General features: G+C 41.2%; 1 protein-coding gene and 1 non-coding gene across 2 annotated transcripts in view; both read right to left on the reverse strand.

The window, feature by feature from the left end:
• Positions 1 to 15,211, reverse strand: part of LOC138596230 (myosin heavy chain, skeletal muscle-like) — a 111,205-nt gene extending 95,994 nt beyond the window's left edge. The window contains exons 1-2 of the mRNA XM_069667853.1: positions 14,975 to 15,211; positions 10,811 to 10,960 (exon numbers count right to left, since the gene is read on the reverse strand). Coding sequence (XP_069523954.1) covers positions 10,811 to 10,960; positions 14,975 to 15,211 — 387 coding nt within the window. The remainder of the gene's footprint in view (positions 1 to 10,810; positions 10,961 to 14,974) is intronic.
• trnal-uag (transfer RNA leucine (anticodon UAG)) lies at positions 14,845 to 14,926 on the reverse strand. Its single transcript has one exon. It is a non-coding gene; the product is annotated as a tRNA-Leu (tRNA).
• Positions 15,212 to 15,501: the final 290 nt, after the last annotated feature.

The raw sequence follows: 15,501 nt of genomic DNA on the forward strand, positions 1-15,501 counted from the left end.
ATTTCTTGCCGATATCCGATATATATTTTGTAACCAATCGGCGATTGTCTCCCCTGTAGTGGAATTGATATCACGCCTACACTTACTGTAATGGCCCCCTTCTCCACGCTTGACGGAAGAGACGTTGTACAAAAGGTCACATGTCTGATCACTCACGTTTCTGAGCGCACCTGAATGCATCATCCCCCCGAAACACGACAGTGAGGGAGACATGCCCGGACTTGTTCACTGCACCTACAACGGAGACATCAGTGATCGCTGACTGACTCTTTTTATCGTGTGTGCATCCACGAATTTGTAAGTTCGTTTCGCATATTTGTTTATGTTACACTCTGTTAGTGGCGGCTTTGGCCGCAAGTGTATTTTTGGCATGTTTGATGTTAAGTCCGATAAAATGGCAAGAAAGTGAGCTAACTGTTAGCTAGTTAAGAGTTGTGAAAGTTGTTTAACTTCTATTCATTGGCTCGAGTTTCTGTAACTTTTTAGTCTTTATTATTTATATATGTAGATAACTTTGCGCAGGCAGTGCACGCACACATGTGACAAGTTAATGTCGTAGCATTACGTCAAGCTTTTTCAGGGAATCATCGAGCATTTAGGCAGAATTAAACCTTTTTGTCGCTGGAAAATATCGGCAGAAAACTGTTACAGAGTGGTGTAACAGTATAGAGTGTTGAAGAAATATACCATTAAAGTAATGGTCAAAATAAGAGAGAAAAGTATGAGAGTGAGAGAAACGGAGAGCACATTACATGCATGTTGCATCACATCACTCAGAACAGGCATATGCAATACATTCTTATAGAAGGGGCTCCGTCTGTAATGAGCAGCACGGGTACTTCCAAAGTGATCTCAGTCTGCAGGAGAGGAGGCACGGATGTGGAAAATAGTCAAACAAAAGCTGTCACTGGAAGTCTGCACAGTGCTAGACTCCAGTAGTGGCAGATACATAGCAGCAGAAGTACTTGTAGACGAAGCAGGACTGGAAGAATTAAACACAGAATGGTAGCACTATTGTAAAAAAAATGTATTGTGGCAACCCTCCAATATTCACAGAATCAGTGTACTTTCTCTCCTTCTTTTCCCTCCCTCTCTATTGTTTTCTTTCCAGCCTCAAACCGCTCCTCTTGTCTCCTCCGGTCTCATCCGCTTGCCCCTCACCCACGCCTCCTCTTCCCTGCTCTCCCCCCCCTTCCTTTCTCTTCCCCACCTCAATTGTGCTTTCCTTGTTTCTTTTCTATCTGAAAATAACCATCCATTTACGCAATCATTCCATTTCTCCTCTTCTTCCCTTTTGTCTGGAGCTAGGTCAACTGAAAGCAACAGAGGAGAAAAAACAAAAGCAGGAACGTGTGTGTGCGTGAGTCACCGGATCACAACAGAAAGCATGAAATGAAATGAAAAATGAAGAAGAGGATAATGCGACTCACGATGACGGTGACTGGAAGGAACATTCCAGCGTCTTGTTCTGCTATGCCAAGGCCTACATGTTTATAGAGTTAGTGTGCACCAAAAATGTGGGCTTTCATTTTGTCCAGAGTGAGCTTGATGAAAGTGTAAAGTGATGCAACTATGATGATAGATACAGGAAAACACACACATCTTCTCCACATTGAAAAGATACTTGATAAATAGCACTTGACAAATAAATGTAAGCAGTACAAAGCCACATAAGTTTGTTCCATTTTTCACTCACCCTTCTGCCACAATTTATACTTTTTCCTACTTATCCGTCTGCAGAGGAGGAGCTCATTTACAGTGATGCAAGACTTGATTGTAAAGGGACTCAAGTGGTCACAAAGTCATCAAGCAGCAGCTTTAACGTATAAAAATCCCATCTACATTGATTCCTTGCAGAATGATTGTGGAGAAAGTGTACAAACCTTACTTATAACCTAGCGAGGTGATACCAAACCTGCAACGGCAGATATCTGCCTGCTTTATAGATTATGCAAAACATTTGCCCAATAAATTCGTCTTTATGAACCGCTCTCAATGGGAAATGGGAGCGCTTTACGCTCAACAAACGGTGCGCTACTAGCGCTGTTACGGTACTGACTTTTTCTAACCGTGGTGAAACACTAACGGCCCCTTGCAGTTCGGCGGTTAAGCCCGCTGCCGGAGAATGTTTTGTTTATTTAACTACAGTGCGTCCCCAAGACTGTAAAACATAATCAACATAAGTAAACACATCATGAGGGATGGAAACGCAAGTTTATCTCCAGTGGGCCCTGGAAAACCTCCAACACACTACGTAAAACACATCATCTGTTGATGGCCATGGAGCTCGCTAAACTACACTTTCTCAATCTAGGATGCCCGCATCCGATGTCATGTCTCCTTTAAAATTGTCAGGTTTGAAATGTAGACTACAGACCAGATTTTTTAGACGATCCACCGATATATTCTCGTCGTATTGCCTGCAGCGGAAGCGGTAGTATTTCACTCCAATTCCTTTCAGAGGGAGGGGCACAATGCACGCTGGGTGTTGTAGGACAGTAGAACGGGAGAAACCATGAGCTGTTTGCAAAACTTTTTCCACAGCTATGGCGCCAATTTCAATTATTATTGCTTGTATCGATTACAGAGAACACCAGCTTTGACTGATGGTGGCTTTTTCCAGGGACGAATTGCTCCTTTAATTGTTGAAAAGAAATCCTTGGTGATGGGCTAGTTGTTGTTGTAGCCGCAAGACTGCACACGGGCTCGTCTGCACCGATTAGATGCGCAGAGAGTTGCCGGTTGCAACATCACTGCGTCTATATTTAAAAATAAAATGGCAGTGATGACGGTCACTGGGTCCAGCCCGTGGTTGACTTAATATAATGTCACAAAACAGTGAAGTTACCAATCACTGTTTCACAGAGGGTGATATCTTCTAACAGTCCAAACTAATACTTACATTGATACAAAGCTAGGAGACAAAACACTTGAAAAACCTTCCAACAGGTTCTGTTTAATTGAATATTGAAATTGAAATTTCTTATGGATTCATTTCTTGACAATCAAATATAATTTAATTGATATTAGCCGATCACACTCATACGTGTTTGTGTTGTCCAGCTGTACAAATTCTCTCTGCTTTTGATTTTTTCCTACGTTAAATCTAAATGAAAATAATCACCGTACAGGTCGGGGAGCCACCGTCTCTGCAGTGTATCAGACGGACGAGTTACAGTCCCATCCTCCGGCTGATATATTAACAAAGGTTTACAAGGGCAGTGCACTACATATGTAAGTTTGGCCTTATGGCTGACCTTACAATGCACTTAGTATCCTGTACAGGGAGTAATGCTCTAGCCACTCCTACAAGCCATTTATTCCAGCTAACGACCGTCAAGCACTCATAAATCAGCATTAGGAACCTCTTTCGCCCTCTCTCTCTCTCGTTTAGTATCCCCTCTCTTCGGCTCCCCCCTTTCCTCAGACGTTTTCTATCGCTTTTTCTCCGTCTTTCTTGTCGTCGTCCTTGTCCACTTTTTTTACATTTTACCTCTTAGATTTTACCGTCTTTGAACTTTAAACAGCCATTATCTAACTTACTTCCTTTTTGTCTGGTTGCACTTTTTTGTACATCTTATTGTCGTTTTCCAAATAATTAATTCTGTCTGTCCATCTCGCTTTCTGGCTTCGCTCCTCACCTTTATCCCTTTATCCATCCTTCCTGTTGTTTATATATTGCTCCGTTTACCCCCTGCCATCCATCCTCTCTCGCCCTCTCATTCTGAAAATTCCTTTCCCTGCAGATAGAGACGGCATCCCTGAAATGTGTAACCTGGTATTGGCACCTCTATTGATTTTAATTAAGCTAATTAGTTCATTATTTGAAAGATCAAACGGGGGCATCCATTACCGCATAGTGAGAGACTGGGAGTTGCGGGGGGGTCTAGGAGAGGAGGGGGGGCAGTGAAGTTAATATGGTAATGAAGACGATCAATTATCACTCACAGCAAAGTCATTAACAACAGCATTAGCATAGTCAACCATCGCAACCCCCTGACCTCCTGTGCTCTCCCTTTCTCACTCTCTGTCCTGCGATGGCTCCAAGCAGCTCCTACACAAGCATACAGAGAGAGTGAAGGGGGGGTGGGGGTGATACAGGTCACAGAGTTCAGAGACTGTTTTTAATGCAGACCTGAAATGAGTTTCCACCTTCTCTCTTTGGTTGGAGCAAAGAAGTCACTACTACGACGCCATGTTTAGATCTGCCAAAGCATGAATGCAATACAGACTAGCCAGTCTAATTATGCTCATAATAACTTATAGCAAATAAAATGTATCAATAATGCAATGAGAATTAAGCTAGCTGGGAAAAGAGGGACAGAAATATTTGTGTCACCGCATAGAAACAGATTAAAGCTAATGCATCTGTATGGGTGGTTAATAAGCTAACAAACATGCTAAATAGAGGTGTAACGGATCATAGTGTATCCGCGATCCGTACGCATTCTTCCCCACGGTTCAGAACGCATGCGATCCGTAGATCAATGCAAAGTTTAACATCATATACGTTTTTTTTGCTGCCTTTAAATCCTTATGCAGAGTTGCAGTGAAAAGAGACAAGACTGAATGTTATGTTTGACTCATATTTGTAATGATCAGAGGTGTCATGCAGACATAAACGATACTGCATAGATGCCGTGGTAGAACGTTATCACAACAGTTTTGGGGGGAAAAAAACGTTTACGCAGCGGCTGCCACAAGACTGGGTTGGGATGTAAATTTGGATATTCGACAGACACCAAAGTCAGTCGAATATCCAACCTTAAACAAGCTCGACCGCGATGCTAACCCTAGCTTGTGATTGTCTGCTGTGGACGCTTTGCATGTTAAATGTAGCCGCTGCTATCTAAAAACCTTGTTTTGGTAGATTATAGCACACTTGTTATGCACTAGACTACAGAAGGATTTATGTTTTGAGTTTGTAATGTTTGCTTATGATGGGTCCCACTGATACTGATATTGAAAAGATGCAGCTTTTAATAATTAAGACTGTTGTAGTCCGATTTTATACATTAAGCTGCATTTGTTTAGATGAAGAGTGACGGTCATAGGGAGTGTAACAGTTATTATGAATATCTTTTTTTTGTCTTGCTGATCCGAAATATGATCCGATCCGTGACTTAAAAACCGTGACATGTTCCGAACCAGAGGTTTCGTGATCCGTTACACCCCGACAGCTAAAGTCAAAATGTTTGGGTCATTATAAAAAGAGGGATGTTTTGTTAATTCAGAAAAGTTCCTCCTTTAGCAATCAAGAAGTTTTCCCCCTGCAGCTGAATCATAACTTCTTCTTTTATGTACTGTTTTGTTGAACCACAGCAGAATGGGTCTTAAGAGCGCGACTACGGCGAGTCGTCCACATGACAGGAAAAATTATGTTCTCATTAGCGTGGATTAAGTCATGAGACCAATTTTCTCATTTGGTTCCTGAGCCTAAAGATTTTAATAGCCCCTGTTCCGCCATTTACGGGGAATGTCATAAATAGCCACTTTGTGAATCACACACAAAAAAAATTGGAGACTCTCATCACAGCTGGAGATATTCCCAGCATGCAGTTGGCAAATTTGTACTCGACACTTGTTTTAACCTATTTGTTTCTTCTCGGAAACAAATAAGAAGAAAGAAATTAGGTCTTCTTTGTTAACCCTCGCTATTATAAGCAATGAAAGCTAACAAGCAAAGCAGATGGAATATTCCAATTTAAGCCCAGCACAACAAAGTACCAACACGTCTAAAAGAGCTGTTTACTAACATGTGGGTGTTATTGCTGCGCCGGGTATGGTAATAAGTTGAGAATTGTGTGGGAATGGTGAGATGACAGGATGAGTGGATCAAAGAGAGGGCCAGTGATCCCAAATGATCCCTACTGATCTGTACTGATCTACACTGATCCCCCTCAGGCCTTCACAGTCCCCCGTACTGCCCTGCAGGCCAGGGGCTAAACTCAGGGAATTAAAACATCTAACCAAAAGACAAACACACACACACAGGAAGAGGGCACATAATCTACACACACACATTTTTTAAAGACCTATCAACAGATGGACTCCTTGTAAAGACGTCATTTAGAGAAATCAAATTATAACAGCCAAATAACCAATTAGGAAAATACATAAAATTCAATAAAATCTCATGCAATCCTTTTTTGATCTTTTGATCTTATCGTCAAAAGCTCACTTCGTGACGTACATAGTGAATTACACGAGGTAGACTTAAAGGGATAGTTCAGATTTTTAGACACCAAGTTGTATGAAATACTTGCTAGTAGTGTAGCAGATGCAAAGCTGTAAGCTTACTCACTGAGTCCCGTGGTCGGAGTTCTGGCCGGTTCCGAATGTAGAATGAGTAGTTCCGACGAGATGCCAGGGTCATGAAAACGAAATGTTATGACTATAACTTCTGTTCCCTGAAGGAGAGGAACCAGGTACAACACATAAAGTACGGAATATCACGCCCTTACAGTATGTGTTGTACCAACTGAATTGACTGAAAGGGAACGAAAATGTTATGACTATAACTTCCGTTCCCTGAAGAAGAACGAGGTACGACACATATAGTAAGGGTGTGATCTCCTATATTATATGTGCTGTACTGAGTGACTGAAAGGGAACAAATAGTTTTAACCTACAAAAACAACATGCAGGCAATGGTGATCCATTTCCAACACGAAATCATCATCATAGGATTTCCTATACTGCGCCTTTTTTTGGCACTACTTTCTCTCTTGAACAATCCAGTATCACTACGCCTGCGGCAGGCCGGTTGTCGCTCAGTCAGTCAGAATCAACGTGAAACAGCTACTAGGTCGGCTTACCTGAGAAACCAGCCTGCCAGATGATGATTTTGTGTTGGAAATGGATCACCATTGCCTGCGTGTTGTTTTTGTAGGGTAAAACTTTTTGGTTTCATGACCCTGGCATCTCACCGGAACTACTTATTCTACATTCAGAACCGTCCAGAACTCCGACCACTGGACTCAATGAGTAAGTTAATAGCTTTGCATCCACTACACTAGTAGCAAGTATTTAATACAACTTGGTGTCCAAAAATCCAAACTGTCCCTTTAATTATTTGAAATTTAGAACATAGCCTGGACAGAAGAATTCTGAGGTACAACCCTCCTAATGTCTGCAGTCTGCTGTTAGAGAGGCAAAAATAAGACGGCATATTAACTTTGAGGCTGGTTATTTTTGTGTTCCTAATTATACCTCTCTAATTAAAGGGGGGTGCTTTATGCCTCCTCCGACAACCATCTGTCCAACAAAAGTGTCTCCTTGCAAGATCCTGAACCGCCGCCAGCTCCTGAAATTGTTCTGTAGCTGCCCTTGTGCCTGTGACCTGCCTGGAATAACGCAAGTGGAAAAAACATTTCTACAGAGATCATAAAGTGCCAATTTTATTGCATTATATGATTACTAATCCTTAAGCTGCCAAAATGTCAAACAAGAGTATAACCCAGAAAATTGAAGGAAATTACTAGAAGAAAGTTTCCCAGAAGTGTCCTCCTAAGACTCATAATAATGGTTTTATTGCAACAGAATGACACAAAGAAAGTTCAGCATTTTCCTTTCATTTTTTCACGAGCTGGAAAGCAGGCTAACTATAGAATCTGATACTGGCCAGAGCGCCACAAGGACTGGAAGCCTACACCAGCACTAATACAGATTCTCCGAGTGAAACAATGCTCTTTTATCCAGCTGCCACTGGAACAACCGACCATATACAGCCTGCAAAATCCATAATTACCTGCATCAATAAGTACCACACGACTACACAAGAGGATGGACTCTATTGCCGTGAGAGCTTGTAGCTACAGCTTACTTAAGGTTAAAAGAGGGTGTTGTTCCACTTGTGTTTGTATTGTATGAGGGGTAAAGAGGATGCTATATCCATCCGTCTATGATAAATAGACAACAGGCTAATTACAGCAGCCTAGAATAGAGAACACAAGCCTTGGATTTCATGATAATATGACCGCAAAACAAACTCTGTTTAGTGTCCATTAAAGTTCAACCCTATTGTGCATCAACAAGACCATACACTACGATTCAATCAGACGTTAGCCGAGCTCCTATTACAGAGCTCATTGCATCGTTTACATGGTGGAACGGTCCATAAGTAGCTCTAAATGCTCTTCATTTGATTGGATTTCACATTATGGACATCAGAGCAGAAACACACTGTTGTCCCCTGACCATTCCTAATAGACTGTTGAGTGAGGCAGTCCATTTGTTTGTATTTGTTTACCAATCTAGACCCTGAAAACACACAAAGTAGCATAAACAGACAGTGAGAGCATCGTTGAAGGCGGGTGAAAATGGAGATTCAAAAGCTCGGAAGATGGGTCGATAGCACGGAGGCGCGCTGCGATGTTCCCGCACATGTGTCCCTTTATGTGCCATGTTTAGTTGCTCTTGTCACACCCCAAAAAAAACTATGATAATGTCATTATATCTGTTCTATTATACTTCCATAACCTATTATCCTTTACGTGTAATGTTATTATTCTGCAAGACACAAACACTGCAAAAGGCCATTCTCACCAGTTCTGTAGGCATGTATTGTAGTTTGCAATAGTGTACATCCTCTACAGTAAAGGCATCTGACAAAGCCCTGGGAAGATATTGTGATGGTGACTTTTTGTCAGAGAAGAAAATTAAGTTTTAAATTGATGAAAGTTAAAATGGACAGCTTTGAATGCTGAGACCATTGACCTTTGTGAACAATGTAGGGAGCACACAAAGCTAACCCTCTGACCTACTCCATAATAGCAGATAAGTACTTTGATGTATAATAGGCCATAATTACTTTCCTGTGTGCAAAAAAAAATCCACTCAGAGGAGCGAATATTGATAGACGCCTGGACAAAACTGAGATGGAACAATACCTTAAGGTCACTACATGAAGTGGTGGAGATGCCTTTATCGTCCTGGCTTGTGTTGATGAAATCTTGAAAAGAAAACATGACAGCAGTCCTGCACACAAATTTCCACCTTCGGCCCCAATAAGAAAGAACGATAATTTGTGGTTTCCTCCGGAGAACGGCTGGGGCCACACATTTAAAAGATAATAACAGAGGACCTCTCTCTGTTTGACTCCTTTCTTAGTTTACATGCAGCTTATCCTGTAGAGTTCACTGTATCTTTACAAAAAGGTCTCCACAAAGAATTTCTGCCATTATGCTTAAAGACTATTACACGCCTCCATGCTTGTCCTAATTGCTTTTCTCTATTGCCATTATTCTATATAGTGATATTATTCTGTCTAAACAATAAGGATTTTGATGGACTTGGACTGTGAACCGCATTCAGTGTGATCTCCACTGATTGGATTCAGTAAAGGCAAAGAGGACTTGGCCTCGAATAGTGCACACAAACAAAGAATGGTCGGGGACAAAGGTTCTGCAGAATAGAAAAGAAAGCCATGAGCTGTTTTTCTCTCTCCTGCTTGTTAAAGCTTTTTACCACTGTTGTGTTTATGCATGCGTGGTTTAAATACAAGGATGGAGCATATAAGTAGACATTCATTTCTATTTAAATACTGCTTCACTTATTAAATATAATACAGCTAAATGTCCCTGGCTAAAAAGAAGAGCAGGTATAACGGATATAAGTACATTTATTTGTACAACTAAAGGGTTAAGTATCACGGTTTGAACCCAAAATTAATTTTGCCAGGACAATTGAGGCGGATGTTTCTTTTACTTTTAGCTTACAAATATTTAATGCTCTTTTTTCATACATGCGTGGGCGCACTAGGGCTGCACGATATATCGTTTAACCATCCCGATGTGCACACATGCAATAGTCACATAGCAGGACGTGCGATAGTGAAGCGAATTAAGTGAAATACGTCAAGCTGCTACTTTTCTGTTGCTCGGTGCAGAACGAAAAACCTCCATGACTAATCCACAGGAGAAGTCGTCTGATATCACATTAGTGCAGCTCTTCAACAGAGCACACAGAGATCTGACCGCTGCAGAGTGTGTGTGTGTGTGTCACCTGCCTGTAAACTGTAAGCAAGCACCAAAACTCGCATCTCCTGCTTCCTGTTGGCACACACAACCTCACGCTCTGTTTGTGCTGCAGGTGTGGCCGCTAAAAGTAAAACACTCCACGGCACGTCCGCTCCGTGAACGGTCTATTTATGTAGCCGAAACATTAACCAGCACCAGGACGAGGTGCTGCTGGTAGCCGGAATAGCCGACTCTCACTTATAAGCCACCTCACGTACCGGAGCCCAGATTATCTTTCTGTTAACAGCGGCACCTCTGGTTGACGCTGTGATTACATAAATGGACCAGTCATGGAGCGGGCAAGTTTTCCTTTCTAAAAGTTACTGTCACCGGGCTGCTCGCACTAATTAAACATACATTTTAACACCATTAGACATGGTTGATGACATACCGTATAAATAACATAACTGCAGCCCACAATCTGTATTTATTTTATAAAGAATGCGTCGCTCCAACTGTACTCTCTACCTTTCCATGTAGGTGTCAGAGTCTGAACCAAGTGTGGTAAAAGTAGGAGAGGGTTTTTGTTTTGTTAGAAGCAAATAGACTTCAAAGTCCCAAATAAGAAACAGTATGATTGTTAATTGCATATATGGACATGAAAAGAAACTGCATTTAGCTGGTATAATCTCCTGTATTTTTTATATATAAATATTGCAGATATCTAATTATAAAATACACATTATAAAGTGTACTGTAAATATGTTTAAAATATATTTACAAAGAAAGTAATGATAATCTTTCTGGACGAGCTGAAGTGATGATGCTGTAAAACATTTATAAAACCTTACGTCCAAAATGCGATCAGACGTGCGCAGCTCCGTTCCCACATTAGGCACCGTGCAGCCGGCTTCCTTCTGCAGATCCTCAATGGTCTGAAGCAGCACCTGGTTCTGGTCTGCGAGGTCATTCACATAAGTCTGCAGGAAATTCACTTTCTTCTGCAAGAATAACAGCAGAGCAGGATCAAACAGTGGTTTATTTGCTTAGTTTTAACATGCCGACAGTAGCACCAGGTAGTTTGATTCTATTATAGGCTATACTAAGTCTGACAAAATTAACAAACTAAAATAATCTGCTGTTTGAAATAAGGAAGTAGTCGACACATATTTTGAAAGATAATGTTCAGGTAAGAGGAAGATCAGAGACACACAGTATCACCAAATCAATCCATCTAGGCCAATTTTCCCGCTGCAAATTTCTATATATCAGTTACACTGCCTCCTACATTTGGAGCAAAAAGTTGCCTACCAACATAAATCGCAACTGCAAATTAGCTGCAATATGAACGTAGCTCCTTAGAGACAGTAAGTCATCTGCGCTGACCTATAAATGTAGCACTCTCTCTTGGCAAATCAGCGTTTTTCAAATTGACAGATTACAGGAGTGAGATGCATAAGATCCCTGAGATTCATCAAACGTCAAAGTGATGTCAGATATCACTTCACACAAAACAGGAAATATACACCTCCTCACAAGGGACACATGAGAGCTCCCCAGACAAACAGGATAACAGGAACTGAAAATGTATGTGTTATTTAGTTTTATCAAACCCTTGTGTTTTACTGGTGGTCCCACTGAGATTAGGAATCTGACTGAACTGGGAAATACATGGGGTTAGAGTCTCACAGAGCAGGTTCACTTTACTTTGTGACAAAAACACATTTGAAGACTATAGCAGAAATTGCAGTGATGGTGAAAACTAGTGCTAATGGCTACAGGCTCATATATATCTTCTGCTCCAAAAAGTAGTTGGAGTAGGAATCACCAAAGATTTCACTCACTCTACATAGGTTTATTAAAAGACCCCCTCCAGTGAAAATCAAGTGTTTAACCTTGTAAACATCTCCATGTGGTGTTTCTCATGTGCTACATATCAGGGACAACATAAGCAGTCATCTCCATGGCTGGGCCTGTCTGCTTTTAACCTGCAGTGTACTAAGGACAGGCTGAACAACACGTTTTCACATTGGCAGGTTTGAGACGTCACAAACCTAAGGAGCCAATCCCGTTAATGGACGGGGTGACACTATGTATGTCATTATGTGCAACCTATGACAACCAAGTCGGCGATGCGCAAGCCAGCTGTAACCGTCATTGTAATTTTTGCAAACTCATTACTGACTACTTACGTTAACGTTACGACTACTAATTACTACATTTCAAGCTTGCTAAGTTTCAACAAGTTGCCACTCAACCAGAGACATGTTTTGTTTTCACGACGGAGCGGACAGTTGGAAATGCACATAGTGGGCGGGGCTTATGCAGATTCAGAAATGTTTAATGAGGGAAAAGGTAACTAAACGAATTTTCAGAAAAAGAAATATCAGACACAATTTAGTATTTCAAGCAGAGCATTTTATATGTCATAAGACAGGACTGGAGCTGGTCTTTAAGAAAACATATACTACAACTATATCCTTGTTTTTAGTAGGAGTTTAGACCAGAGGTGAATTTTCCGTCTAAATCAGAGGCTTTCTTCCATCATGAAGCATCACTTTTCGAGTGGTATTGACTCGGTTTGAAATTTAAAACATTTCTTTTACTTCACAATAATCCAAAACAGTTATATAAAACTAGTCCTGCCAGACAAGGAGGTCAGATAGTCCTGTACTCTTTGAAAAGCAGATATTGGTTTTCACTGAGCAGCCTACAATGAAAGGATGACCTCTGAATTATTAGAAGGAAAGAAGTACTTCGTGAGGAGGCAAGCATGCTTTGTTACTCAGTGGTTAGGGCTGGTTTAGAAAGATGTTATTCCCTGTTTCTGCTTCATGTCTGGAAGAATTGTGTCTAAGGTTGCATTTTATTGTTTGCAAAAAATAGGTCACCTAAACATGCTCCACATCTGACATAATGTATCAAATCCTTACCATGCTTCAGTGCAGTCTTTTTAGTCTTTGATCTCAGTTAAGAAAACACGTTTGTGCACTTGCTTTAAGGGATTGTAAGTAGCCAGATAGCCCACATTTACAATCATTGCCTCTGTGATAAAAGGGAGTGCCACTGAATTTTAGAATTATTTTGCCTTAGAGGAGCACCTGTATATCTGTGTTCATGAATGTCTGTCCCCTACAGCCACAAAAGTCAACAAGCAGTTTATACCATCCCCTGACGCATAATATAATACTGATGTATAGCTTCAGGGAGAGTAACTTCACAAAGGTGGCAGATGTGACAGTATCTAAGACAACATTCTAGGGTTGACATTGCATTTTAAGGTGTCAAACTGAAAATACATCCACTATGTAGGGGACTAAGCTGGCAGGAACGAGGAGTCGCGGGAGGATTTAAAAAAAGCATGTTTTACTTACCTGAAAATGAAGCAGAAATTTTACTAAATAAACAATAAAGTTCTGAGCTGATAAAAGAGGTCAAATAAACGGAATATAACTCAGGTGATAGCTTAACAAAGAACTGAGCTGACTCAACTGACTAACAAAGACACAATAGACAAACTGAACACAGAGGGGGACGTAAACAAAGGTGTAACACAAAGACAACCTACTGGACTACAAATAAACTTCAATAAGTGTGTTAGAGTTAACACTTAGAAAACTCTATCTCCCTTGACCTAGCGGGCACTTGGTGTATATATCCCACAAGGCACCGGGGGAAAAGAGGAACGCCTCTGCACAGCTCCCTTGTGATGGGGTTTATAAGTTCCCTTTTGGTTTTAATTTTATGTTGATTTTAATATTTATTGCCACCTTCCTACTTTGTTCATACTCTCTTTGTGTCCTCCTGCCTTGGTTCGCCCCCCCCAGACACGAAGCAGAACCAACTTTAATTGTGGCAGCAGGTGCAGCCATCACACTTCTCTAAAGCATATATTTAATACCAATACTTTGATTGGGACATTGTTAAATACAATGTTAGGAAACATCATAAACCTACAATGGGTTCATGGATGAATGGGCCCTGTGTATAAGATGGACAAGCTCTATGATTAACTGTCCGCATCAACCGTTAGGACTTGGGAGCTCCTGGGTTCTAAACACGTAACCTTGTTAAGCAGGCCGGCGACTGGGGCCGGCTAACTGAAACCCATCTCCGAAACCTTGTTACACTTGCTTTGATGCACAGCCCAGCTCACACAAGCTACGTTCTGCAGCTAAATGATGTCACATGACAATCCTGATGATTAGAAACCTCTCTTTTTTAAATATGAGTGTGGATTGTTGTTCCCGATCTGAGCCGCTCAGATGGAAACATAATGCAATTTGCCACCTGTTACAACTTCTGTGGCTTTATGAAAGCACCCCTCCGCTTCCTCATGTCATTTGTCTGACAGAACCGGGGTCATCTTCTGATGTCCGAGTCACGGAGGACAGGATGCGCTTTGATTTCTATCTGATGGATGATAACCTAATGACAACAGATGTGGGCAGACTATTACAAATATTGTACAGACTTTGGATCTGAAAAAATTGCTTTTTAAAAAACATAATTTATGCTGTTGACTGAAGACATGACAAAAATTCAGGGTACAGGGCTGTTAGCCCATGTAGGCAGATTGTCCTGCGTGAGTTAAAGGGGACATATTTTAGCTATGCAATCGATTTTCTATTATTTTAATGTGTTTTTGAATCACGTTGGTAAAGTTTAAGAATTGTATACACATTTTAATTTTATAATTTTTCTGAGCCTCTCCTTCCTCCTGAAATAAACAAGCCTTTTTTCCATTCAAGACACAGCTTAATTAGCAAGTAACTACATTACAATATCTCATCAGACATGTCACTTACCCCCACTTTGTTTAGAGCTAACACATTAGCACGTTAAGTTGTAAAGAGTCCAACAAGTTACATTTTCAGGGACATAATGGCAGCGGTGGGATTCGAACCCACGCCTCCAGAGAGACTGGAGCCTAAATCCAGCGCCTTAGACCGCTCGGCCACGCTACCGTTGATGCAAAACTTCATGTTACAACATCTGCAAACATATCTACTCACCTGTAGCAGCTCCTCTCCAGTTACACTGGGGTCCAGATCAACGCATCTCAACCTCTGTTCGTAAAGATCCTTGAACTCCTCCAAAAGCTGTCTAATGTAGCTTGTATCACTCACAGGACTCTGTGTGTCATTACTCAGCTTCTTTTCTCCAGAGGGAGAGAGCAGGTTCAAAGTACCTTGACCCGGCGGCGTCAGGCTCTCCTCAGTCTCTGGCGTGGTGGTTGTCTTTTGGCTCATTACTGTGCAAGTTTTCAGCATTTCTGCACTGCTCATGCACCAAATTCCTTGGCTAAAACAGCTAATGACAACTAGCTATAACACTCATAATCACTGCTTATCACTCTGGTTTAATATTTGCACAGCCTTATCGTTTACAGTATCAGACAGCTGTAGAGCAAGCTAAAAGGTAATTCATGGCATTTTTAGTGCATATAAGACATCCTCTGTGTTACTTTGTGTTCATTACCGTGGCTTCACCAACAACTTGGTCGCTATGTGCCGTTACTACAACAGTACACTGAATAAAT

Source organism: Semicossyphus pulcher, unplaced genomic scaffold (assembly GCF_022749685.1).
Source record: "Semicossyphus pulcher isolate SPU_LCO1_2020_fin unplaced genomic scaffold, fSemPul1.0.p SCAF_18, whole genome shotgun sequence".
NCBI lineage: Eukaryota > Metazoa > Chordata > Actinopteri > Labriformes > Labridae > Semicossyphus > Semicossyphus pulcher.